A 25,452-nucleotide genomic window follows, 5' to 3' on the forward strand; every position below is an offset into this window, starting at 1 on the left:
ATTATTGTTATATTATCCAGGCCGCAAAACGATGAGTCGATAAGGAGAGCATCCAACATAGCTCTGGTTCTCACAAGTTCCTACCTCATGCTTCCACGGGTCATGCGATGACAAAGATCGCCGGCTAAGAGTTGTGTGTTTAGCTAATAGTGCAACCTGAGCACTGTTGTCCGTCTGACTTCAGCTAGATTTGGGAGGTACGTCCCGAGCGTCTGTTCACCAAGGAGGTGCAGCTCAAACAACCTCTGTTCTGGTATCCAACGGATGAGGCCTCTGTTCTGGTATCCAAGGTGGTAGCCCAATCAGCGTGGCCATCCCACTGTTGGTTGGGACACTAAACAGAGCTGGCACGATGGCCCTCTGGAGAGACAGGAGTGTGTTTTTCCTCATCTGTAGACAATTGAGCTGTGATGGACAATCACAATGGTCCGAATCCACGTTTTAGTAGAAAAAAAATCTGTATCTCTGTTTTCGTTAATTTTAGGCATTTGGTGTCTTCAGAGAAGTTGTTTGGTTTTGTTTGCTGCATCTTTTCCAAAAATTTTTGATTAGGGTGGTCCACGTCTTAACTCAAATCTGGAATAGAACTTTTAAATTTCAAGTCATACGCGATCGAGTTCTTCAGCAAAGTTGTAGGCAATGCTATTTTGAGCAACTTTGCCGAATACGCCGTTTATCTAGCTCTTAATTTGAACATAGTAGGTCAATTTTAAGTTTTGACTTAGGGTGAGCAACCCAAAAACGGTTTTTTCGCAATAACTTTTTTATTCGATTTTTTTTGAAGATATGAGCCTCGGAGCATTTGAAGAGCAAGTAATGACGCATATTTGTTCTGAACATTGCACGTTGCTAGGTCTTGTCATTCAAATGTTATGGGCAATTTTGTCTTGAAATCAACGATGTCTTCAAATGCTTATATCTCTAGGAGCTGGTAAAATAAAAAAAAAGTTCTTTAAGCGGCATTTGGAAGTTCACATAAAAGCCAAATTTGGAGCAAATATTACAAGAATGTTATTTTTTAAATTGGTATAAATCGACTCCAAAAATCCCCTTAAAAATTGAAAAAACTACTTATAACTCATACAATTTCAAACATAGAGTCAAACTGTCTTTGGAAAAAATGTAGGTTTTTACCATGCCTACAAGTTTTCCATACACGATTTTTTTGCAAAAAGTGAAACAAAAGCTATATATTAATAATTTGATTCTTAGGGGTACATGCTATGTTTTTCTAGGAAATCAGAACGATTATATTCTTTAAAAACAAATTATCAATTTCAAGCTTTTTTTTCACTTTTTACAAAAAAGTCGTGTATGGGGAACTTTTAGGTATGATGAAAACCCACATTTTTTTCGAAGACACTTTGACTCTATCTTCAAAATTGTATGAGTTATAAATAGTTTTTCGATTTTTTATGGGGTTTTTGGAGTCGATTTATTCCAACTTAAAAAATAACGTTCTTGTAATATTTGCTCCACATTTGGCTTTATAAGTGACCTTCCAAATGCCGCTTAAAGAACTTTTTTTTAACACTTTTCTATCTGCTCTGGATCGCGAGCTAGAGAAGTTTGAAACTTTACTTGACAACTAGCACCACCTAGCGGCGAAATCACGAACTAATTGGTTAACCACCAGATTGTTCTTGACCTAGTGAACAACTTTGCCGAAGACAGCATTGTTCCAAATCAATTAGATCTTGAGATATCGCAAGCGATAACTTATGAGTGCTTCTACTGGCGAGTGAACATAAGCAACCACTTCTACATAGCGCCTCTATCGGCCAAATTGCCAACTAATTGGATATTAGTTCGCATTGTGTGGTAGATCTATTCTAGTACTACAACTTTGCCAAAGAAAGTATGGTGCTATCTTGTAATACTCCTGATATATTCGCTCACACCCCCAATTAGGCGAAATCCCATAAGCTGTGGGATTCCTACAACACGGATTCCTACTGCACCCCCCAACTAACCGTGTAGTAGGCGTCTAGACTGTATTGCGTTCATCACTGGATAGCCCGTGGTCCAGCCAACAAATTTGTCGAAAACACCACCTACTTAAATTATCACGTTATTGAGATACACACATATACGTTTGTACTTTTGCATCCAATTTGTTTGCATACTAGCGCCGCCTATCGGTTGAATTCCTACTTACTTGGTTCGTCACTGGATAGCCCGTGGCCCAGCCAACAACTTTGTCGAAGACACCACACAGTTAAATTATCACGTTATTGAGATACACGCATATACGTTAATACTTTTGGATGCAGTTTGTATGCACACTAGCGCTGCTCAGCGATGGATTTGCCAATGATTTAGTTCATCACTGGACAGCTCTTGACCATGCCAACAACTTTGCCGAAGATACCAAGTTTTTATAAAGCAATATCGCAAGAATATTTACAATCCTAACTATCTCATATTTTTATCAGGTACTTGCATCTCCATCCAGCGACGGGTGGTGACGCCGCAGATGGCTGTTACCACCCTCTTCAACACGCAAAACGTGCAGTGATGCCAATTAAAGAAGTTAGAAATCATGCGAATAAAATGTCCAATGTCTCGAAATTTAATAACGCCCTTATCTTAAGTGCAACTAAAAAGTTGTCTTCTAACAAAATGTTCCCTAATATATGCACTAAATCTTCAGGTGGGGAGCGGATTTTTAGAGTTGCTTTAATGTACCTTTTTCTTCAAAAGTTTGAAAAGTTGGATTTCCCCATACTGAAAAATTAAAATTCCCATATAAAACTTCAAGTCGATTGCGGACTAGCTTACCGATTTTTTAGAATTTTTATATTTTGCAGGGCTTCATTTGGGTCCATTTGCAACCATTTGTGACTATTCGGGATTGTGTATTCGCAATTTTGCAAAAATCGACACGGCCTAATGTACATCAACTGCGTATCCAATCACCTCAAAGCCTTGATTGATGAGTTTTTAAGGAGTTCATCCACTACCAAAGACTACAATAAGGGCGATAGTACTCCTCCTTGAGGACAGTCCTTCACAGATCTTACTGATAGTTGCGCACCTCCAAGAACGGAAGAGATCTCTCGATCTCTAAGCATCGATGTTATCCATTCAATAATGCATTTATCCAAGCCCCTTGCTTCCATTGCAGAACGCATTGAGCTGTAGGATGCGTTATCGAATGCTCCTTCAATGTCGAGAAAAGCAACCACGGCTATTTTCTTGGCTTGAAACGATTTCTCAATTTTGATGACTAGCGACTGTAGCGCTGTTATAGTAGATTTGCCTGTTTGATAAGCAAATTGAAATTTGCTTAGGGGCTGTCCATAAACCACGTGGTCATTTTTTTGGGACTTTTCAACCCCCCCCCCCCCCCGCGTGGTCATTAGTCCATACAAAAATTTTTATTTGTCCATACAAAATGGTCATTGGCCGAACCCCCCCCTTAATGACCACGTGGTTTATGGACAGCCCCTTAGAGGCATTTATACTGAGCTGGTAGACTTGACAAAGTCATCCACTATTTTCTCCATGGTCTTTAACAGAATACAAGAAAGGCTTATGGGTCTGAAGGCTTTTGGAGTTGTTTTGACCGGTTTGCCAGCTTTTGGGATAAAAACAACACGAACCTTACGCCACGCCTTAGGTATGTAAGCTAAAGTAATACTGGCTCTTAATATTTCGGTTAAGAGCGGACAAATCGCCTCTTTTCCATGTTGAAGTAAGGCTCGGAAAATTCCATTTTTACCGGCGGATTTGAAAGGTTGAAAAGAACTCAATGCCCATTCGACCCTCGACGGTGTGAAGATTCCACAAGCTTTTTGATAGGCATTGGTCGACCACGCATGTCTTGCCTTATCTGAGTCCTGTTCTTCATCCAAATAAGGAATCGATCCTGGGAAGTGAGTTCTCATCATTACTTCCAATGTTTCAGAAGAACCAACAGTAAAACTGCCATCTTCTTTTTTAAGACTTCCAAGTCCATTTGAATGGTCTTTTGAAAGGACTTTATGAAGCCTTACAGCCGTATGAGCGTTTTTGATGTTTTCACATACCCGTCTCCAGTCCTTCCGTTCGGCTAGTCTCAATTCTCTGTTGTATTCTGTAAGGGTTTGTTTATACTGAACCCAATCAGATGTAACTTTTGCTCTATTGAACAACCATCTAGATTTCTCCTCAAATCTGCCAGCTTCCCGAGCAGAAGGGCATACCTTACAAATACCATGCGAAGAGCAACATCATGTGTTGGGAATACTCACTTGCAATAGTGATACTCACCTGCTTCTATCTCAGTCCAGAAGCATGCTGTCAAAAAATGATGTTTGAAGGGCTTTTATTTTGTAGTTTAATCTAACAGTTTGCCGAATAAAGTAAACGTCGCAGACGCATACCAAAGTTGTGAGAGAGCTGTGAGTACGAGGTGAGTAAAATTCGTGTAATTTATACTCACGTTGTACTCACAGCTCTCTCACGGGTTTGGTATGCGTCTGCGACCTTTACTTTATTCGGCAAACTTTTAGATAAAACTACAACCTAAAAGCCCTTCAAACATCATTTTTTGATAGCATGCTTCTGGACTGAGATAGAAGCAAGTGAGTATAACTTTTCCCAAGTGAGTATTCCCAACACTGCCAACATGTGCTCTAATACCTAAAATTGTTATTGCTGCGTTATTGTACGAAATGTTATGAGGACATCATAATAACAGTTGAAGGTATTTGAGCAGAGTTTGGTATTGATAAAGTATTTGTTAGTTTAGCAGTAAAAATAACCGAAGAACAAGATTTGCTATAACATCATGAAGTCATCGAACATATGAAACATTTAATAACAAGAAATGTTATTAGTATGTTATTCAATAACTTTGGATAACAATTACAGCAATTGAAATTTTAGGTATGCATTCATTATTGAAATAACAAGACTTGTTATTTTCTAGGTGTTATTTACACAAAACTTTGGTATTCGTTTTTGTTATTTTGCCTTTTATTACCACCTAATGAAGGGCATATCAAGGTATGGTAGTATTTAAGATAAATACCATGATATGTTATTCACTTGTTATTTTCTTCTGCTCGGGTTATAATTCCACCGAGGGACATCCCTGTTGGATGACCTCTGTCGGATTGGGCAGCTAGCATGATATGATGAAATCATTTTATCAATAATCCCATCAGAGGCATTTTCCAACTGTAAAAGACAATATCTGCTCACCCTTATATGAATTTCCATTTATTAAATAAAAGCTGTAGCTGTAGAGGTCCCAGTTAGTTTTCTTCGGGTTTCTATAGCTTTCAATTAAATTTGATCCGGCTTTATAATCGAACCTGATATGTTTGTGATCTGACAATGATTCCTCATTAGAAACATGCCAGTTCGCGATCTTATCTGATGGCAGATACACTCCCGTTCAAAAGTTTGGGGTCACCCCCTCAAAAACATGTCATTTTTTTAGGCCCATATCTCCGCCAATTTGCGTAAGATTTCAAAACCCTAGGTTTCATTCAAAAGATAATAAGCCAAAGAAACTTTGAACATGATTTAAAAGAAACTTTTTCAAAAAAAAATTGTATGTAAACTTAACCCAAAGTTGCCAAATTTTCTAAAAAATGAATATAAACTTATGGAAGTGTTGCTGGAAGTTGGGTCGACCAAATTTTAAGATGAGAGCGGTAATATGACCCATTTTCTATTAGCTTTCAACTGCTTTTTACAGAACTTAGCTAAAAAATCTAGAAAAAAAGTTTTTAAGTAAATTAATCCTTGATGTCATCGACCAAAAGTTTGGGGTCACCCCTCAATATGATGTATCGGCCAAAAGTTTGGGGTCACTTTCGTAAAACATGGAAAAGTGATTTGGTGATCTTTTGAATGAAACCTAGGGTTTTGAAATCTTACGCAAATTGGCGGAGATATGGGCCTAAAAAAATGACATGTTTTTGAGGGGGTGACCCCAAACTTTTGAACGGGAGTGTATCTGCAAAGCGTAAGATCTAAAACTTCCTGTCGAATAACATTAACAAAAGTTGGAGAATTTCCTTTATTGCATATGTCTATGTTATTAAACGACATGTAATTCAGGAGATTCTCTCCTCTTTTATTAATATATGTACTGCTCCATATGATATGATGGGCATTTGCATCGCACCCTATTACAAATTGGGCGTTTATTTTATTTTTTTTTTGCAATAATCAACAAAACTTACGACCGAAGATGGAGGCGCATCATCAACGTCTCCCGGAAAATATGCAGAAGCAATACATACCTCAGTTTTTCCCTGGATTGTTGGAACCTCCATTTTAATCGCAACAATGTCTCTTGTAATAAACTCAGTAAATGGGACAAATTTTGTTCTTCTACTTACTCAAATGGCTGTACTTGGATTAGATTGACTTTCGTCGTACAAAATCCTACAATTCTGTGAAGAGCAACCCATTATCCTTCCACTATTTACCCAGGGCTCTTGAATTAAGCCCACGTCTAACTGTTCTCTAATAAATCTTCTGCTGAGCACAGCTGAAGCACCCTTCGCGTGGTGAAGATTTGTTTGGATAATTTTCAAGGTACTCATTTTTTTACTATTTACAGGAGAAAAATAAGGTCCACTGCGTCATTGCTCCGTTTAACATAGTAAGGGCAAAATACTGTGGAGGGTGCCCTGATACTTCACAGGCACCGTAAGCGGTTAGGCTTTTATTAGACCCCCCGAACCATCCATTCTTAGGCACGGTACGCATTAAGCCGCAGGACACCATTAATTAGGGGTCGCCTGTTCGGTGGACTCTTACCACCGGATCAGACAATCCGTAGTGATATTCTTAGCCAGTTGAAGGAACTGCTACCGCCACTACACGGCTATCTAGGCTGATTGGGAAAATAAATTAATATTGATGATCAACTTCTTTCGAGCCCGAACAGCCGACGACAGTAGTATTAGTGTAGGCCCAATAAACCACCCGAAAAAATTCCCATTATGAATAACATAGGAGAAAATACGACTCGTTACAATCGGCAAAAGCCCACGTGACTAAAGAGGGACTACCATTGAAAACTTGAAACATGGAATTGCAAGTCACTTGGTTTCGCAGGATGTTACAGGATAATCTACGACGAACTACATCCGCACGTCGTGACCTTCCAGGAACTTTGTTGGACTGGACTATATGAAAAAGCGAACATCGAACACCTTCTTCCAAAGCAGTGGCACCACCAATGAACTGGGAACAGGATTTATAGTGTTGGGCAAGATGCGACAACGTGTGATTGGGTGGCAGCGCAAGGATGTGCATGTTGAGAGTTAAGGGCCGTTTCTTCAACTACAGCATCATCAACGTGCACTGCCCACATGAAGGGAGTCCTGATGACCAGAAAGAAGCATTCGCGCAGTTAGAGCAAACATAGGAAGGTTGCTCGCCGTGTGATGTGAAAATCATTGTCGGTGACATGCACGCGCAGGTAGTCAGGGAGGAAATGTACAGTTCGGTAATCGGACAAAACAGCCTGCACGCCGTATCGAATGATAACGGCCAGTGAAGCGTTAACTTTGCAGCCTCCCGTGGTATGATAGTCCGAAGCATTTTCTCTCCCCGCAAAGATATCCACAAAGCCACATGGAGATCATCCGGCCATCAAACATAAAACCAAATCGACCACGCTCTAATCGATGGTAATTTTTTTTTTCTGATATGACCAATATCCGAAGTATTCAGTTAGCCTAGTAGTCGAGGCTATGGATCGCCAATCCGGAGACGCCGAGTGCGATTCCTGTTCCGATCGGGACAATTTTCTCAATTCCCTGGGCATAACATATCATTGTACTTGCCTCACAATATACAAATTCATGCAATGGCAGGCAAAAAAAGCCCTTCAATTAATAACTGTGGAAGTGCTCAAAGAACACTAAGTTGAAGCAAGGCAGGCCAAGTCCCAGTGCGGACGTAGAGCCACAAAGTAGAAGAAGAAGATGACCAATTTTCGCACGTACCGCAGTGCGAATTATAGATTTGGATCACTACCTAGTCGCTGTATGCATGCGCTCAAAACTTTCAACGGTTATTAGCCGCCCTTAGGGTTGTTGCCCTTTCATTATTACCTGCATACGCCGCTGCTGTCGATGAGTGGTAACTATCCATCCTACTACCAACGATTTGGTGAGTAACCCTACACCGATAAGAGTAAAACGAACAGAACCAAAACAATCCCGAGGCAATACAACGATAGCGCAGTTGGATCGCATGTGCTCGAGAATTATTACAAAATTGTAGTTTATTAGGTACAAAACAATCCACAAAAATAGTGTAATTATTATAGTTAAGTGTTATTATCAGTGCCCAATACTAGATGACACAAATTGGTAAGCAACAAGAACTATTTAATACCGTGGATAGGTAATTACATTACGCTGCTATCGTACAGGTTACATCTCCATTCGTGGCTGTGCTAGTGGCCTGTTGGTCGCATTGGTAAATCGTACGCCACAATCGGTGAGAAATCTCTAAACGGTATCAAACAAATTATATTACAGTCCCCTGTAACCACTATTGCAGTGCGAATCAGCATAATTCACCTTCGGTGCGAAGCTAGGAAAACGTATCAGCATAAGTGCTATCCGGTAAGCAAATCAAACCCACTCCCATTTAAATGCTAAAGTGTTATTTTACACTATTAGAAACTATTTGTGTGCATAACTAGGCCGACGAACCGTTAGAATCGTGAACAGAAACCTAGTAAAGGGACTAAACGTAAGTCAAAATCATGATGTTATATATAAACCAAACTTATATCTGTAGCTACACCAAATGATAATCAGAGGTCTACATAACAGTGGATACGTAGCACTTAATATTAAGTATGAACTCCGTTTGAATTTATCATAAACACTTTTTGCATTCGCCTCCAGGAAATTATATTCTCCAATACTGAATTGCTTGAGTTTTATTTGCCTTCGGCCGGAGAATAACATTATGGAAACCGTTCCCGTTCAAACTGAGTTTCAACAAGGGCCTTGTACCATTTCGGCAGGTGTACCTATTTTGGGCACTTGCCGCTATAACTAAGTCAATTTCAAACCGATTGATTTGAAATTTTGTATAGAGTTAGGCACGTACAGTATCCCACTCTGTACAAAAATTCAAATCAATCGGTTTGAAATTGACTTAGTTATAGCGACAAGTGCCCAAAATAGGTACTGTTACCGACAGGTAACATTTTGTGTTATTATGGGTGCGAGTGTGTAGGGAAGATTTTGTAAGCTAGGTCAACTCAACGGTTAATTTAAATCTTGCTGTGGGTGGCTGACATAACAAAAACGCACCGCTCGCGGGTGAGCGAACTTCGCGGGCGAAAAGCCATGAGAGTCACCTGCAGCACCAGGAAAAAGGAAAACGCAGGTTTCCATGGGTGACCGATCGCTAGTGGGCGACCGAGAATACGAGTGGGCGACGAGTAGCGGGCAGTTAGTTGGCAACACGCAAAGCGAGACAACCGTCCATCAAACCAAAGCATTATTTTTGCCAAAGTTATTTTCTGTTCAGCCGCCATTGATCGGAACGTTGATTGCTCTGGGTCACCACGAGGAGAAAGCTGCTTCAACGAGTCTTCGTTTGTTTGGTGGGAATTACCACCAGGGATCTTTCTGGCCAGCCCCGGGAGCACCGGCGGCCACGTTTGCAAGCCAACAACATCTGGTTACAACACCTGAAGAGACCTCGTTATCCCAGAAGCGGTTTAGTGACCAGGATAGCCGCGGACACCAACGCTCTTTGTAAAATCTCGTTGCGGCCACGCCGCTCGGCTCTGCGCCGACCCTCGCTACGACCGCCGGCGCTTTTCTCTACGGCAACCGTCGACCTTCGTCGTGGCCAACGCTGCGGCTCGCAGCACGTTGCTTCGGCCAAAGTTCGTCTTCATCGCGGCCATCACCGCCGTTTTTCTCTGTGGCCACTTCGGCTGGTTACCACGGCCACCGCTGCTCTGCGCTGCTTCTTGTGGTGGGCCACTACAAACTTCGCCACCGCCAGGTCACCTTCCTCGGCGCTTTCCTCGGCGGTCAACCCCGACGCTGCACTTCGAGTCGGCCCAGCCGATGTTCGCCGCTGCCGCCGCCGCTTTTCCATGCGGCCACAGCCCGTTGTCGTCGATTCTAGCCGTGGGTGACGTCGTCCCTCTTGGTGGCCAACGCCGCCCTTCGCTGCAACCAACGCCGCGGTTCCCTGCGGTCACCGTCACTCCACACAGCTCGTCACCGCGGTTGACGCCGCTCCTCGCTGCAACCAACGCTACCCTATACCCTATACCCACATGTAAGTCGTTGAATAAATGTATTTTTGCACCACCACACCACTCCAATCGCCTGCCGCGGCTTAGACCAGCAGACGGGAGCTTGTGCCTGTTCCCTTCAGGAACAGAGCGGTCCCGGGGCTGAAAAATTAGAGTTTTATAGTACACCCTAAATAATATTTGAAACAAAAAATCAATAATTTTGCTTTCGGGTGAAATTGATCAGTCAGTGCAGTGGCTTTGTAAGAGCTCAACTTAATTTTTCTAATTGTATTTAAGATCCCAGAATGCGAAAAGGATCGCAAAACTCATACAAGTTTACTAAATGTTTTATTATTCAAGTTCTAAGTATTGATAATTATCGATAAACCTAACGAAAACGCCTGAAAGTATGCAATGGTTTTGGAAAATGTGCATTTAGTTTCGAAAAAAAATCATATTTCTGCATAAATAGTAATGTTTATATGTACATTTTGATCACAAAATCGGGTTTAACGATGGCTTTTTAGAGCAAGAAACAATGATTCGATTGTTTACTGTATGTGCGATACCACTATGGCTATGAAAGTTTGAAGGTGTCTTACAGAATCGCAAAACACATTGTTTGAGAAAACGTTATTTTTTCATAGAATTGTTTAATAAATTTGCTGTAATATTTGTTAACTCATCATTCAATAATCCTTGACTTTAATTTTAAGCATTATTTTTGGCAACTAAAAATGAATCACACGTCGACCAATTTCATCCCACTGATCAACTTCACCCGAAATCACGGTTTTCTAAGAAGCGACGATCAGTTATTCTACCCAGCAAACACACGATCGTATATGATGTTCCATAGGATGCTAAAGTGGAGGCGATATACGTACATTTTACACGCGGGTAAATGGGAGCATGTACGCATATGGCCTCCACTTTAGCATCCTATGCAACATCATATAAGACTTTGTGTTAGCTGGGTATTTTCCGTTTCATGTATGTAAGTCCAAGGATAACGAAAATAGAGTCTAACAACACTAAGCATACGAATAAGTCCAATAGCAAGAATACACGCAAAATGCAATCACTATAAGCTGAGACTTTTTTTTTTTGTTTTGTCTACAGGGTAATTTGTCTGTTGTTGAACGGTTATTACTGCAATTTTTGTTTTCATTTGTTTTTCCATGCATAATTCCAATTTAGTTGAAAAATACTAAGAAAACGTCTAGTTTTACTCGTTTCTTATAATATTTGGCCGAATAAAATTTTCAGAAACCGTTCAACATTCGGGTAGTGTTCAACAATTGGCAAATCACCCTATATGGTATTGCACTCTCTATCTCTCGCAGGTAGGTTGATGAAGAAGTTACGTCCAATACTAAGTAGGACGCGCATAAACCATTCAGGGGCGTACAATTTCGTTTCAATGATACACTTTCATGCAACATTTGAATGAGTCACTTCAAGTGTTTCATACATTTTTCTAATGACTCGGTCGTTAAAAAAAACTTTTCCACTCATCGTAGCACTCGGTAGTCTCCCACCCGGTCGCTTTTTCTTGTGCTTCACCCGTCAGAGCTTTAGTGTCTCACTGGTGCGCGCTAGTCTCTCAATGGTCACGGGCGCCAGTTAATTGGATTTTAGTGGTCGAATTTGTTATCCTCTTTCATAAAACATAATTATCATTCTATTGGCGTGCACCATTATTTAAAAATTGTTGTGTTTTTAGCATGTTGAAGTATTTCAATGACTCATAAATGAAACGAAAATCCAAGTGTATCATCCCATGTTTCATACACACTTGTTTCTGTAGCAGCAACGAACGAGTGTGTTGCTGGGTGAGAGATGAAGCATCACAGCAGTCCGTTCGCATGGGAAACGGTTTGCTACAGTCGTCGTACGTCATGTTTTCCTTTCGAAATTGCACGACCCTGAAACCATTCTTGCTGATAACATGCTATCATTATCAGCTGAGAGTGTTTTTATTTCGTTTTTGGGTCATTCCGTGCCTAGTGACTGTCCTGGCCGCATGCAAACGATTACCACGAATTTTAACCAAATTTGGTTGAAATAGGGGAACGGAACCTATCCTAAGCAAAGTGCTCCCATTTTCGTGCTATTTGTTTTTATGTAATAATTCCATTCTTCCTTGACCGACCAAAAATCGAATCCGTCACCCTTAGCATGGTCTACAGCTGTGACCCTAATGTTGACTTCCGTACAACCTATTTCGCTATAGTGCACCAGTTATGGCTTATCCCATAAGAAATGCACGCAAATAGTGAAAGTGGAACCTAGACTGGTATAGGGTTCCTATCATTGGCACATGCCGTAATAAATACTCAAAGTGGTTTTGGCTTCGTTTATATTTTTATCCTGTAAAGTATGAAAACGAAACTATCATTTATCATATTGACGACATTATTTTTGTAAAAAATAGTTATCCTTAGGTAGTGCCATAAATGGTACAGGCACCTTAATCGAATTGGGTTTCTTCTAGATTGTATACTTTCTGCACGTACAAATTCTTGACGTTGAGAATTGTGCATCTCATGATTGATTTTATTTGGTCCCAGACGTTCGGTATGATTAGCCTAGCATGGAGAAGACAGTTGTGGTTATAATTTTCGCTTTGGTGATTTTCGGGAGTAAATTGACTCAATCTCGTGATGTTCCAACTATTTACGCTGAAGAAGACGATCTGCATGAAGCCGAAAATGAAGTTACAGCAAAGCTTGGAAGAGAAAGTTCACCTAGTGAGGATGATACAGAAGTGCCACTACAATTGCATCACTTAGAGAAGAAATTACAGCAAATAGAAAACATGATTGAAAATCATGATGCAGAGAGTTGTCAGGAAACCACTGTCAATATGGTTTCTTCTTATCTGGAAAGAAAGATTTCACAACAGAAGGAAGATTTAAAGCAATTAATGGATACGATGGTCAAGAGAAGCATTAAAACAGATGACGATGAGCATGAAACACTTCTTTTGAAAATCGACAAAATGGGAAACATGATCACACAGCTCGTTACGCAGACAATGGAGGCAACTCTTGAAACAAAGTTCAAGCAGCTAGAAAACAAGGTAAAGAAAACTGTAGAAGAGGCAATCCCAGGCAAGTCTCCTGATGGCAGCTTCGGATATGAAATACTGCAATTAGAGATTGATTCACAAAAAGCCAAACTCCTCCAATTAACAAACCAAATTACCAGTATGAATGAGAAAATCGTCAAAAGTCTTGCAAACCTCGAACAACTAATTGCTCAAAATTTGTCGCAAATAATAAACCATTCAACGGTACCTCCGGAGCAAAACAACAGATGTGTTAACAATCAAACATTGAAGCAGGTACTATTTGATTTGGTAATTTTCAAAAACACGAACAGCTACTACCAAATCTCAAACCGGCAACACTCTTGCAAAGACAAAGCGATGAAAACGTCTTCTGGTAAATACCTGCTACATCCTAACCTCGAGGAGGAACCATTTGTGGGCTACTGCGAACAGAACAAGTTCGGCGGTGGTTGGTTGGTAATTCAACATCGGTTCAACGGTTCCGTTGATTTTTATCGCGGCTGGAAGGACTATCGGAATGGATTTGGAACGATCGACGGAGAGTTCTGGTTGGGACTGGAAACGCTGCATCGCCTTACGAAGGACAAACAATTCACTTTGGTCATAGAAATTAAAACCTTTAACGGAAGTTACGCTTACGCCATGTACGACCGGTTTGAAATTGGAAGTGAAGCCGAGGGATACTCGCTGAAACGGGTGGGCAGCTATAGTGGAAGTGCTAGTGACGGGTTGAAGTACAGTGAGGGGATGAAATTTACCACGTGGGACTCCGATAACGATCAATCGACGGACAACTGCGCGGTTGACAGAAATGGCGCCTGGTGGTACAAAAGTTGTACTTTTAGGTAAGATGCATTGTATGACGGAAAAGGAACATATTAACTGTTGTCTTTTCAGCAATCTCAATGGGAAGTATCAGAATGAGGTTAGTAAACAGTCGCTTTGCTGGTACGTTTTTGATTACACTGACACTGGGCTCATGATGTCCCGAATGATGATTCGTGAGGCTTGAATAAATACTATTTGATGTGGTGATTGCAATTGCGACGATGGAATGGTTAATAAAAGTTTGTTTCTTTTACGTATTCTGTGGTTATTCTTTGTTGTCTTTTAGTCAAATTATAAGCTGTTCCCAGAGTAAATCGGCAGAAAAGCGAAGAGTAAGCTGCTATCCGAAAGACCCACAGCGATTCAATTGTGAGAAAAGCTGACAGAAACTTAATTTATGAACATATCATCAACGAGTTACAGTACATCAAGCATTCATCTACATCTTACTCACACTCATATAAAAAAAAAAATTCTAAAAATGTCAATTCTTACCTCCTGTATCAGTTGTTTTGAACTCCCAGATTGAAAATTTGAGCGAAATCAATTAAGTCTAAGAGGGCGCTTTACGAGCTTGAAGTTTGTATGGGAATACTTGGCCAAATGTATGTAGAAATCACAGTTTTCGATTTTTACCGCTAGGTGTCGCTGTAAGCGGTCAACTGATAAAACCTTTAGTAATCTTGTAGGTGCAACGTGATCAGTCGCCTGTGAAAAAAGCTATACCCTAGGCAAAGTGAGGCAAAACTTACTTACTTTCATTCCTGAGCACCCATGGTGGTGCAGAGGGTGGAATTTCATTTTTGGTTTCTGTAACGGTTTTTCGAGAACGGTTTCGAGAACAGTAGGTTGTTGGCCTCAGGTTTCCTATCCACCGTGGTGGGGCTGTCACCTTAGGTATAGCTTCCGGTGGAGGGACATTTCATACTCAGTCGTCTGGTTTTGTTACGGCTGTCCTCCGCAATTCATCCGGTATTGCAGAATATGGTACTAGCACATCAATGCCAAGTATCCATACAATAATCTTTACACAACTGGTGGTTTCAAGTCGGGTCTGAAGCATTATAGAGTGCAAAATGAGTCACTGACCTTCAGCGCTTGGGTAGTGACCCGAGATAATGAGACATAATGAGTGTGTCCTCGTAATTAATTCGTCATCCTACCATCTTGGTGGATCTACCGTATCGTCACCCCTCTCAGGCTATCAACAGGATTAAACCGATCCATACAAATTCAAAAAAAAAAAAATCCACACTGAACTGCGAACAGTTACACACTTTTCGACGCGACCACGCATACCAGGAACCTACATATTATCGAACTTGCATGAACCTAAAATCTTTTTCCATAGGGTTTCCGCTTCTGGTCTTACCTTTCAGAAACGCCTTTGTTCAAAATATTCTATCGGTAAAAATTGAAATAAATCAAGTTTAAAGATTTTCTATCAAATGAGGTATATTCAGAGCATAATTTTGTATATCATCCCGAACTGCAAACAACAAGGCATCGTGCGTGACCTGTCACATAAGGTACCCCGGGGCAAGTGAGAATCCGGGGCAAGTGAGACCTACAGCTATAATTTTTTTTATTTGTTGGTTTTAAGGCAAACATTCTTCATAGAAAACATAGGTATCACACCAACGGATACTTTGAATTCAAAAATTGTTATTGTTCTCACCATAAAGAGACCATATATGTTATTGTTGTTCATATGTAATTTTCAATTCACTAATTGAGATTAACGTACTCTACTACATTCGTCGTTTAAAAATAGAACAACAAATAAAGTAAAACTTTTTCGGTTTCAGAATAATATTCGGAGTGCTTGCAAACTATTTTAAGCGAAAAAGCTGTACTTTATTTTCGTTTATTACCATTTGCTAACTGCTCTCACTTGTCCCAGTGCATTTCAGCATCTGGGGCAAGTGAGACCTATGAGAGTAAACAAAGACAATTTCATAGTTTGATCTCGCTTTCTTCAGCCCAAGTCGAAATTTACACAAAAGTGGAGTAAAAATCGGCGCCCGAAGTAATCAATCGTTGAATTATACTTAATTACTTCTATTCTGATGATGAAGCTATTGTTTAAAATGGTAAAGTGTTTGATAGAACATATATTTTTCAAAATAATCTATTTTTCATATTTTAGTTCAAGCAAATTATTTTTTCATTTTTTGCTGCATAATGAGTATTTCTGAATATTTAGGAACCGGCCATAAAGTATGGAAAAAAATGGAAAACGACTTATTCTGAGTTCACGATTTATAAATCTTTATTTAATGATTGTAAAATTATGTAAGGGATAACATAACATCTGTAAATGCTGAAAAATCTTTTGGTGAGACTCATCAACTACGTAATATGAAAAGTAAGTTTGGAAATCTTCCGGCATTTAACCTTAGGGCACTTTTTGTATAAATAAAATCAATTTGTTTTGCACGAGCTGCTAGAGTTAAATCATTTTTTTTCTCAGTGATTCGTTATTATATGTGTTACGTAATTTATGCACGATACCACAAAACTTTTCCAACATAAATTGCTAAACATAGTTATTCGCATAAGATGTTTATAATTTATGCTACCTTACATAGATGCAGCAACTGTATTAAGCCATTAGTACAAACAATCCGAATAGGTCCCACTTGCCCCGTGATATGGTGTAAATGAAGATCTGCACCACGTTTCATTATATGTATAATATATAGAATTTCAAAATTTTGAAACAGTTTTAATGCCCGTTATTAAGAAGAAATATACCAACAATGTCTTTTGGAAGCATTGAAATTTTAAAATTATTTATGTTTAGAATTATTTGGCTTGACAAAACCAAACTAGCATTTTTTTAGGTCCCACTTGCCCCGGGGTACCTTACCCGATGGTCTCTTCTTAGTTTTATAAACATTGTATTCACTTGTCATTTCTCCGGCATGTGTGTTATATGATCAGCCCAAGGGGGTCTGCCGTGGTTAATTAGATATTGGGCTTCGTGGTCATGCAGTTAGTGGTGGTAAACGTTTAGGTGTATATGTAGTAAGTCATGGAGTGAGACTCCGAAAAAAACTTTTCGTGGAACGAAAAATTCCTAACTAGCTTCTGTGTGTTGTCGGTTATATGATGATAGTAATATTCAGTCTGTTCAGCATCTGGCTGAAGACGGTGTGAATTGCCATATTTGTTTAATATTTTAAGTAACATGGACATTCGCCGGTGCGATTTCCACACCAGCCATCTTCTTTACCCCTACCGCAATATCGCAGCTTTTCCATCAGACTTTATTTACGTGGTTAGCTTAAGTTATGTCATCGTACTGCTAACAATTGGGTGGAAAACAACTAAAAGAAGCATTAACGAGGGCAGCAATGTGTGTGTGGTGAGGCACACAGTATACCAGAAGACGAGGCACGCTATTTAACAATGTAAACTTCAATTTTGGACGTCATCTTGTGACGTCATCCTTATTGTCCTTTTACTTGGATGAAATTGATGAGGAGCAATCGATCGTTCAAAAAGTCATTTTTGAACATATTATTTTCAAAAACCGTATTTTAGTGAAAAATTGAAGTTGCTTTGTGAAAATTTCACTACAACGTCAGATAATATAGGAAATGATGTGGTCGAAATTTGAATAATTGTAATCCAGTGATTTGGGTTACAACCATCGTTAAAGTTGAAGTACTTATTTGGATGCCCACAGTTTTTACTCCGTATTGACCATAATGAGGCACCTGTGCAGCAGAAAAGCCGACGTCAATTCGTTCCATTCCATGTTCAGTTCTAAGTTTTTAATAAACAATTAATATTGTATGACGCGTTCACTCAAATTTCCGTATATTAGTTATTTATTATATGACATCCCACTCGTAACACATAGTGTGTTACGCGTAATCCGTTACAAACATATGTCAATGAATAGACAATTGTCTATAATTGTCAACTTAAGTTTTGTGTATGAATTTCAAATGTTGGCTACTGTAAAAACTTTACACGCGTTACTATACATTACAATGCGTTACCAAGTGATGCCCACCAACTTGCTTACAATAAGGTACACTGGATGAAAATTGGATCCTATATTTTCTGCCGCTGCAGTGAAATTTTCATAAAGCTACTTCAATTTTTCACTAAAATACGGATTTCTTCAATAGTATTTTTTTTTTCACATAACTTATTACAATTCAAAATATGAAAGATCTATTAATTTGAAATTTTGACCATAGATTGTCAATATAAACTGATGATAAAGTGGTGCAATTTTCAGTCAAAAATATTGATAATTGCCAAAGTTACAAAAGATTGAACTTGACGGATTTTGGGAGGAAAATTTGGCTCGGTATTTTTTTGCTACTGAGTACCAGGAGATCTTGCAGGCGATATGCTAAGCTCATGTATCTGAGAGCTGGCGCTGGCTGCATCAGACGTACTCGTACTAGTGAAGGACGCCGAGCGAAAGTGCTTCATCTACACATTTTTGGCGGAGGAAGTCCTTGCACTAGCGTGTGCAGGGATCTCGCCTAGGGAAGGGGGGGGGGGCGTGTTTAGGCCACTACAATGATGGTGTAATAAATGATCATGGTGCGAAATAGAATCAAGGTATCACACACAATATGAATTCCCAATATGGGGTCTCAACATGCTGTGATCATTTTTATTAAAAAGCTTTTATAAATTGACCAGTTGATTATTATCGAGCCCTGAAGAAAATCCGATCCGAGGACCGAAACGTCGGCGATGATAAGAAACAATCAACGCTAAACCAACTGCCTAAGCCGAAATCCGAAATTGTAAATCGCTAAGTACTTAACATTGGGATTCTGGAGGAGGATTTGATAAACGTATCGTATAACTGGCAGTTTGAGTGTTCGACTCTTTGGATGCACTGAATGTTGAATTTTTCGGCTAAGCAGTCAACAAACTCTTTCAACAAATCATTTGGTTAGTTCAACAGGCACAGAACAAACAAAGATTTTTCCTTTGAAGATGACAAGAAACATTGTCGAAACGTAAAGAAACGCATACCAGGAACCTAAGTATTATCAAACTTGTATGAACCTAAACTCTTTTTTTTGGCATTTCACACCGTCTTCTGCTAGACGATGAACAGACTGCATACCACCATATAACCACCATATAGCAGACAACATTCAGAAGCTCGTTAGGAATTTTTCGTTTCACGAAAGTTTCTTCAGAGTGTTACTCCATGACTTACTACATATACACCTAAACGTTTAACTCCACTAATTGCATGACTACGAAGCCCACAAAATAAAAAATGAGCTAATTAACCACGGCAGACCACCTTAGGCTGGTCATGTAACACAGATGCCGGAGAAATGACAAGTGAATATAATGTTTATAAAACTAAGAAGAGACCATCGGGTATGTGACAGGTCACGCACGATGCCTTGTTGTTTGCAGTTCGGAATGATCAACAAAATTATGCTCTGAATATACCTCATTTGAGAGAAAATCTTCAAACTTGATTTATTTCAATTTTTACCGATAGAATATTTTGAACAAAGGCTTTTCTGAAAGGTTAGACCATAAGTTGAAACCCTATGGAAAAAGATTTTAGGTTCATGAAAGTTCGATAATATTTAGGTTCCTGGTATGCGTGCGACGTTTTGTCCTTTCGACGTTTTGTCCTTTCGACGTTTTGGCATTCGACGTTTTGTCACCCATTTTCAGGGGAGTACCAGGAGATCTCTGGGGCATTTCAATGGATTCTCAGAGGGATGCATGAGTACCAGGAGATTTGAGAGGGGCTTCAGGGATTACAGGGCCGTTTGAGGGGGCTCAGGGGAGTTTCCAGGGGCCTGAGAGGCAGGTCTCAGGGGCATTCCAGGGGCGTCACGGGGGCTTAAGAAATTCTCAGGGATTCTGTACTCCCAGTTGGTCTCAATGGTGCTTCAGGGGGTCTCAGGGGAGTTTCTGGGGGGCTCAGAGGGGATAAAAGGGGCCACCAAGGGCTTTCAGTGGTTTTAAGGGATATCAGAGACGTTAAAAAGGGCCTCGGGGATCTCAAGGAGTACCTGAAAGTCTCAGGTGTGCTCTAGGGCAGTAATTCTCAAGCTTATTTTTTCAACTGGCTGTATCTTAAATCAAAATTGATTTTTCAAAAATGCAATCAGAGTGTAGAATAACCTTCATGTGAAAAACTGGGATAAATTTCTCGGCAACATAGAAAACTAAACATCTCAGGGGAAATTTACGGGGTCCGGAGGGGTTCACTGGGGCTCAGGGGCGCTTCAAGGGGTTCCAGGGAGCTTCGGGGTGTTTTGGAGGGTCCAATTGAGTTTCAGGGATTTAAGCAGTATTTGTGGGAACGTCCACAAAGACTCCTGAAACCCCCATAATCGCCCCTGAAGTCCTTTGAACCCTATTCTTCTGGGATCTCTGGGACTTCCTGGAAACTTTCATGGCCCAACTCAAACGCCAAAGAGCAAAACCTGTTCTCGAAAACTAAGCTCTGACTTAAGTTATGCACAAAATTGCCTATGTTTAACGGGTGGCCACTAAATAATTGGAATGGTTTTAGCAGCTGATAAAAACAATACAAGCGTCCCTAGAGTAAACTTTTTTATGCAAAAGAATAGTATATCTATGCAAAAAGTCATTAAAACAGGAAGCACTACCAAAACACCTTGGATGACTTTACTGATTGCTCAAAACTTCTGTAAAAAAAATAATGGCAAACCATTATTAAATTAAAACCTGCGCGGTTTCAAATGTAGGTAGTGTGGTAATAGATCTACATAGGAGTACGTGCACAGGACGAAAAATTTCCAGCCCCTAACCTCCAAGAGATTAAGGAGGAGGTTGGCCGGTTAAAAAACAACAAAGCCGCTGAAGCGAATCAACTACCAAGCGAGTTACTAAAATACGGAGGAGAAGCACTGGTAAGAGCACTACACTACACAGGAAGTATTACCGGAGGAGTGGATGGAAGGTATCGTGTGTCCCATCTACAAATAGGGCGGCAAGTTGGATTGCGGGAACTATCGTGCGATCACACTACTGAGCGCTGTTTACAAGGTACTCTCTCAAATTTTATGCCGCCGTCTATCACCGATTGCAAGAAAGTTCATGGGGCAATATCAGGCAGGATTCATGGGTGAGCGCGCTACAACGTACCAGATGTTCGCCATCCGCCAGGTGTTGCAGAAATGCCGCGAATACAACGTGCCCACACAACACTTGTTCATCGATTTTGAATCTGCGTATGATACAATCGATCGAGAACAGCTATGGCAAATTATGCACGAATATGGATTACCGGATAAACTGGAATGATTGATCAACAATTATTTTTCCTCACTTGAAAGAACTTGTCTTTATCTTTCGATTTCTAGCTTTGGCTACCTAGATAAATCGAAAAAAAATGCGACAGATAAAACTTTTTCATGTTTTAGTGTTTTTATCCACTTTTTGTGTATCCTGTTGTGGTAAATCTCACAGGCAACGTAAAAAAAGTTTGTTTGCATACATACAAGTATAAGTAAAGGCTGAATCATTGAACTAGTTTACATCAAATAAAACAAAGTCTAAACAGATAAAAAAAATGCAAAACTAGTACCGCTCATCAGCACAATTGTGCTGGTTCGTCACGAAAGGGACATGGGCCCTTAGACCTACCTATTATGATTCGATTATTACCATTGCCCACTAATATATGACAAAAATGAAGAAAAGAGCGACAAATAAAGCTTTTATCTTTAACGGAAATTGTTTATTATTTGTTTTAGCTTTTTTTTCATATTTCTCCTACCCTATATAAACAAACTACAACTAAGTTATGACGCAATGATTGAAGCATTTTAAACGTACTGTAATTGCATAACAGCAAAGAATAAGAATATCAGGAATGTCCACTTCGGGGGGACACTACCGCAGCGCTATCTGCGGATGAAAGTTCAACCTTCATACGGTAGTGTGCGTTACTGATTGTATTCGGATATCAAAACATACGCACACCTTCTTCCCTGATGACAAATCACGAACACTGTTACAGAGAGCTTCAACCTTGATACGCTTAAAGAGCACCACTTGTCTTGTCGCTGGACGTTAACATATAAAAAGGCAAGAGAGGGCATTCTTTCTCTTTTTATTCTTTGATAACAGCATAATTTTACTGATTCTTGCCGAAGGAGATAGGGTATTGGTTCCCTTCTTAAGCATGTGGCTCCCATTTTCATCCTACGAAAAACAAAGGATTGAAGCGCTGTTTGTTTTGTTTCTTATTTTTGTATTTTTTGTTAGAAGTGAGCACCCATGAAAACAAAAAAAAACGGAATCAATCGGTGCCATAATCACTTGTTTTCGAATAGGATGAATACGGGAGCGTGAGATTAATGATGGAACACATACCCTATGTATAGCACAGTGAGCAATTATAACTAGTACATTAAGGTACTCTGAAACTGTAGTGAGGCGTGTCAAATAGGATAGAATCAAGGACACAATTATATCAATGATAAATGTTATACGAACTGTCCCAGTACAAAAACTAAAGACCTGCCAAATGGTTGCTAGACGAATTTCACTGGAACCTAAATCTGCGAAACATACTTCCGGAACCCAGCCGGAGCATGCTTCGCATCCCCTCATCTGACCTACTTTACTACGGAAAACTTAGAACCCAACGCACCAGCTATCAAGCCACGTCGCAAAAGCCAATATCCATAAAACTCGATATAATCAGCCACGCACGAAATGTAAGCCCGCCCTCTCTGGGGTCACATTTCCTCCCCATCGCGTCGTCGTCGTCGTCGTCCGGAAGAACATTGACGGCATATCGCCATTTATAATATTACTGCGTGAGCTTTTCAACATCGTTGACATGTAGTCCCGGCATGCTGTGCCACAGTATTTTCCACCCCCTGAGCATTACGCTTCTTCCTGCCACCATCAAGATAGTCGATGGAATACGGGACGGGCAGAATGGCTCTACTTCGTGGCTGACATGAGTGAGGAAAACTCACTCTCCCGCTGACATTACAACAACCGATTGGAAGAACTGGCGTCACAAGTCTAGACTAGCTGGCGATAAGAAAGTCATCACCAAGAAAAGATCCCCCTTTCCCGGGCTGGGTCCGTCGTTGATTCTGCTCCTTAGTGTAGCTATAATTTTTCTGCGTTCTATCGAAACGGTCCCGGTGGCGGACGGTTCTGCTCGGTTGAAGATCTGTTCTAACGTGGCAAGCTTTGGGTTTCGATTAAATTTACCAGACATTTTTTAGGCATTGGTTTCAACTAATGGGGATTTTTTTGCTTTCTTTCTCTCTCTCGACAGGTACGATTACGAAAAATATTGGTTATGAAATAGCCATTATTTCCGCATCAACAAACAAGTAAGATATGTACGACCACTCCGGAGCTTCCAGGTATTTCAGCAAGAATTCGATCGAATTTGCCGGCATTGAATCCAACGTGTTCAATCGATTTGTACTATGGAGCGTAGCAAGAAGCTGGTCCGACAACAGCACAGACATTGAGCCGGTGCTCATTTTCTGCGCCATAAAATTCTCAAGAAAAGGGGTAAGGTGGTAGTTAGAAGCCCCATGGATTCTGCTGTGGCGATAACCATTAAACCAATCATAAAGCTCAATTTCCTCCATGCCAGTAAGGTCGAGCGAAGGAATCTTGCTTGGTATGTCCGATGGATATGAGTGCGAGAGTGGAATTGACGGTCTGCAGAACAATTCCCTTAATGTAATTTGTGTATATATCCGCAGACCAGCTGGATGGACGTGATTATTGCGAAAATACACAGAACTACATTCTTCTTGACTGACCAACCAGCTGAAATTATTTTTGCTTTTCTCGAACCCTGCAGTGTACTGAAAGGTTATGTTTTCATTCCGGAAACGCTTCAATGTTTTCTTAGAAATTACTTCCACTGGATTTAACCCCTAGTAAGATGTTGGGGTCAATATGACCCAGACAGGCACGCCGAACGTGCACTACGCCATCGGGGTGTGAAAAACCTTAGATCTTAGGAAAATTATACAATAGAGTCAGTAATTATTGTGATAATTCATAATGATCTCGTAGCCTTTTGGCGTCATCACCGCAGTCATATACCAACTTATTATCACATTAAGTAAGTATCGCGTATTCAGACCTGATGACAATTCACTTTCTAGGAACTTGATCAATAATTAGGCTAGTAACTCAAAAGCTCATATTTCAATGGCGTTCCACTTAACCCTCCTTTGGCATAAGGGTAATTTTTTACCCAAACTGTACAATACGTCAGCGAGCTGCTGCCCACGTGATGCAAAAGGAATGTTAAAGTGAAATATTACATTCAAATGATAATCTGGTGAACGAATAAAGTGCATTTCATTGAGATAAGCAGGTCAGTTAGTAGTAGAGCAATGGCCATTTGATCATGGTGTTCCGAAGAAAACAAAAATGATTTCAATAACAGTTTTGGAAGCCGGGGCCGGTGGCGTAGTTGGTCACACGTTCGCTTCATATGCGGATGGTCATGGGTTTGATTCCCAGCCCCGGCACTTGCACTTTTTCGTCAGTTGCTCTTCCCCCGAGAGCGGCTGACGACACTGACCCTCTTCTGAGCCCCGTGGCTCAAATGGACCCGGATGCCTGGACATCGGCGAACTGCTACTCATAATGGACCCTCAATCAGACTGGAAAGGAACAACGGTCATCGTCATCCATCATCCTTGTGCTCATCCTTCTACCATGCATAGAGTAGAAAAGTGAAAGCAGCAGAAAGGCAACCAGTTCGATAAAGTAGAATAGAATATACTTCTAGTCGCTGTACAAAAAAAATGTATGTGCAGCTGTCAATTGAAATCGCTCTCGTAGTCCCCTAGTGGACAATAGAGCTGTAGCTATAAGTGATTAAGAATAAAAAACAGTTTTGGAAAATCCACTCATGATGTAATAGTTTCATCTTTGCAGTTTTCTAAGGTCGACTAAAAGTATGTGTAAAATGATGACTACAATTATTACAAAAACCATTTTCCCAGAGCTAATCAGCAAAATGTCTCCATAAGTTGTGACACTAAGTGTTTGCGAAAAACATTGAGTTCTTTTAAAGATTTGTCTGATTTTCTGTTTTTCCGAAACCAACCGAAAATCTGTTATTTTGCAAATATTAGAATTCCGGTGAATCCTCCAGAAACATGAAAAAAGTCTGAATTTAGGACGAGATTTCCGTCGGTAATTTTCAATAACTAAGAAATTTCTTTAGAAGTACTTCAAAATATAAAAAACGAACAGTTTGGCTGAAATATTTTGACTTATTTTATGTTAAATATTTCCCAACAAAATACGCTGTGTAACT

General features: G+C 40.1%; 1 protein-coding gene across 1 annotated transcript; it reads left to right on the plus strand.

Annotated features, from left to right (window-relative positions):
* Nucleotides 1-12,604: 12,604 nt before the first annotated feature.
* Nucleotides 12,605-14,944, plus strand: LOC109413262 (fibroleukin). The gene is made up of 2 exons (XM_019686990.3): nt 12,605-14,158; nt 14,211-14,944. The coding sequence occupies exons 1-2, from the start codon at nt 12,834-12,836 to the stop codon at nt 14,323-14,325; spliced, it is 1,440 nt and encodes a 479-aa protein (XP_019542535.3). The 5' UTR covers nt 12,605-12,833; the 3' UTR covers nt 14,326-14,944.
* Nucleotides 14,945-25,452: the final 10,508 nt, after the last annotated feature.

Source organism: Aedes albopictus, chromosome 1 (assembly GCF_035046485.1).
Source record: "Aedes albopictus strain Foshan chromosome 1, AalbF5, whole genome shotgun sequence".
Taxonomy (NCBI): Eukaryota; Metazoa; Arthropoda; class Insecta; order Diptera; family Culicidae; genus Aedes; species Aedes albopictus.

Coding starts and splice junctions, on each gene's coding strand:
- LOC109413262 (XM_019686990.3), top strand. CDS start 12,834: ATGGAGAAGACAGTTGTGGTTATAATTTTCGCTTTGGTGATTTTCGGG. Junction 14,159..14,210: donor TACAAAAGTTGTACTTTTAG/GTAAGATGCATT, acceptor TTGTCTTTTCAG/CAATCTCAATGGGAAGTATC.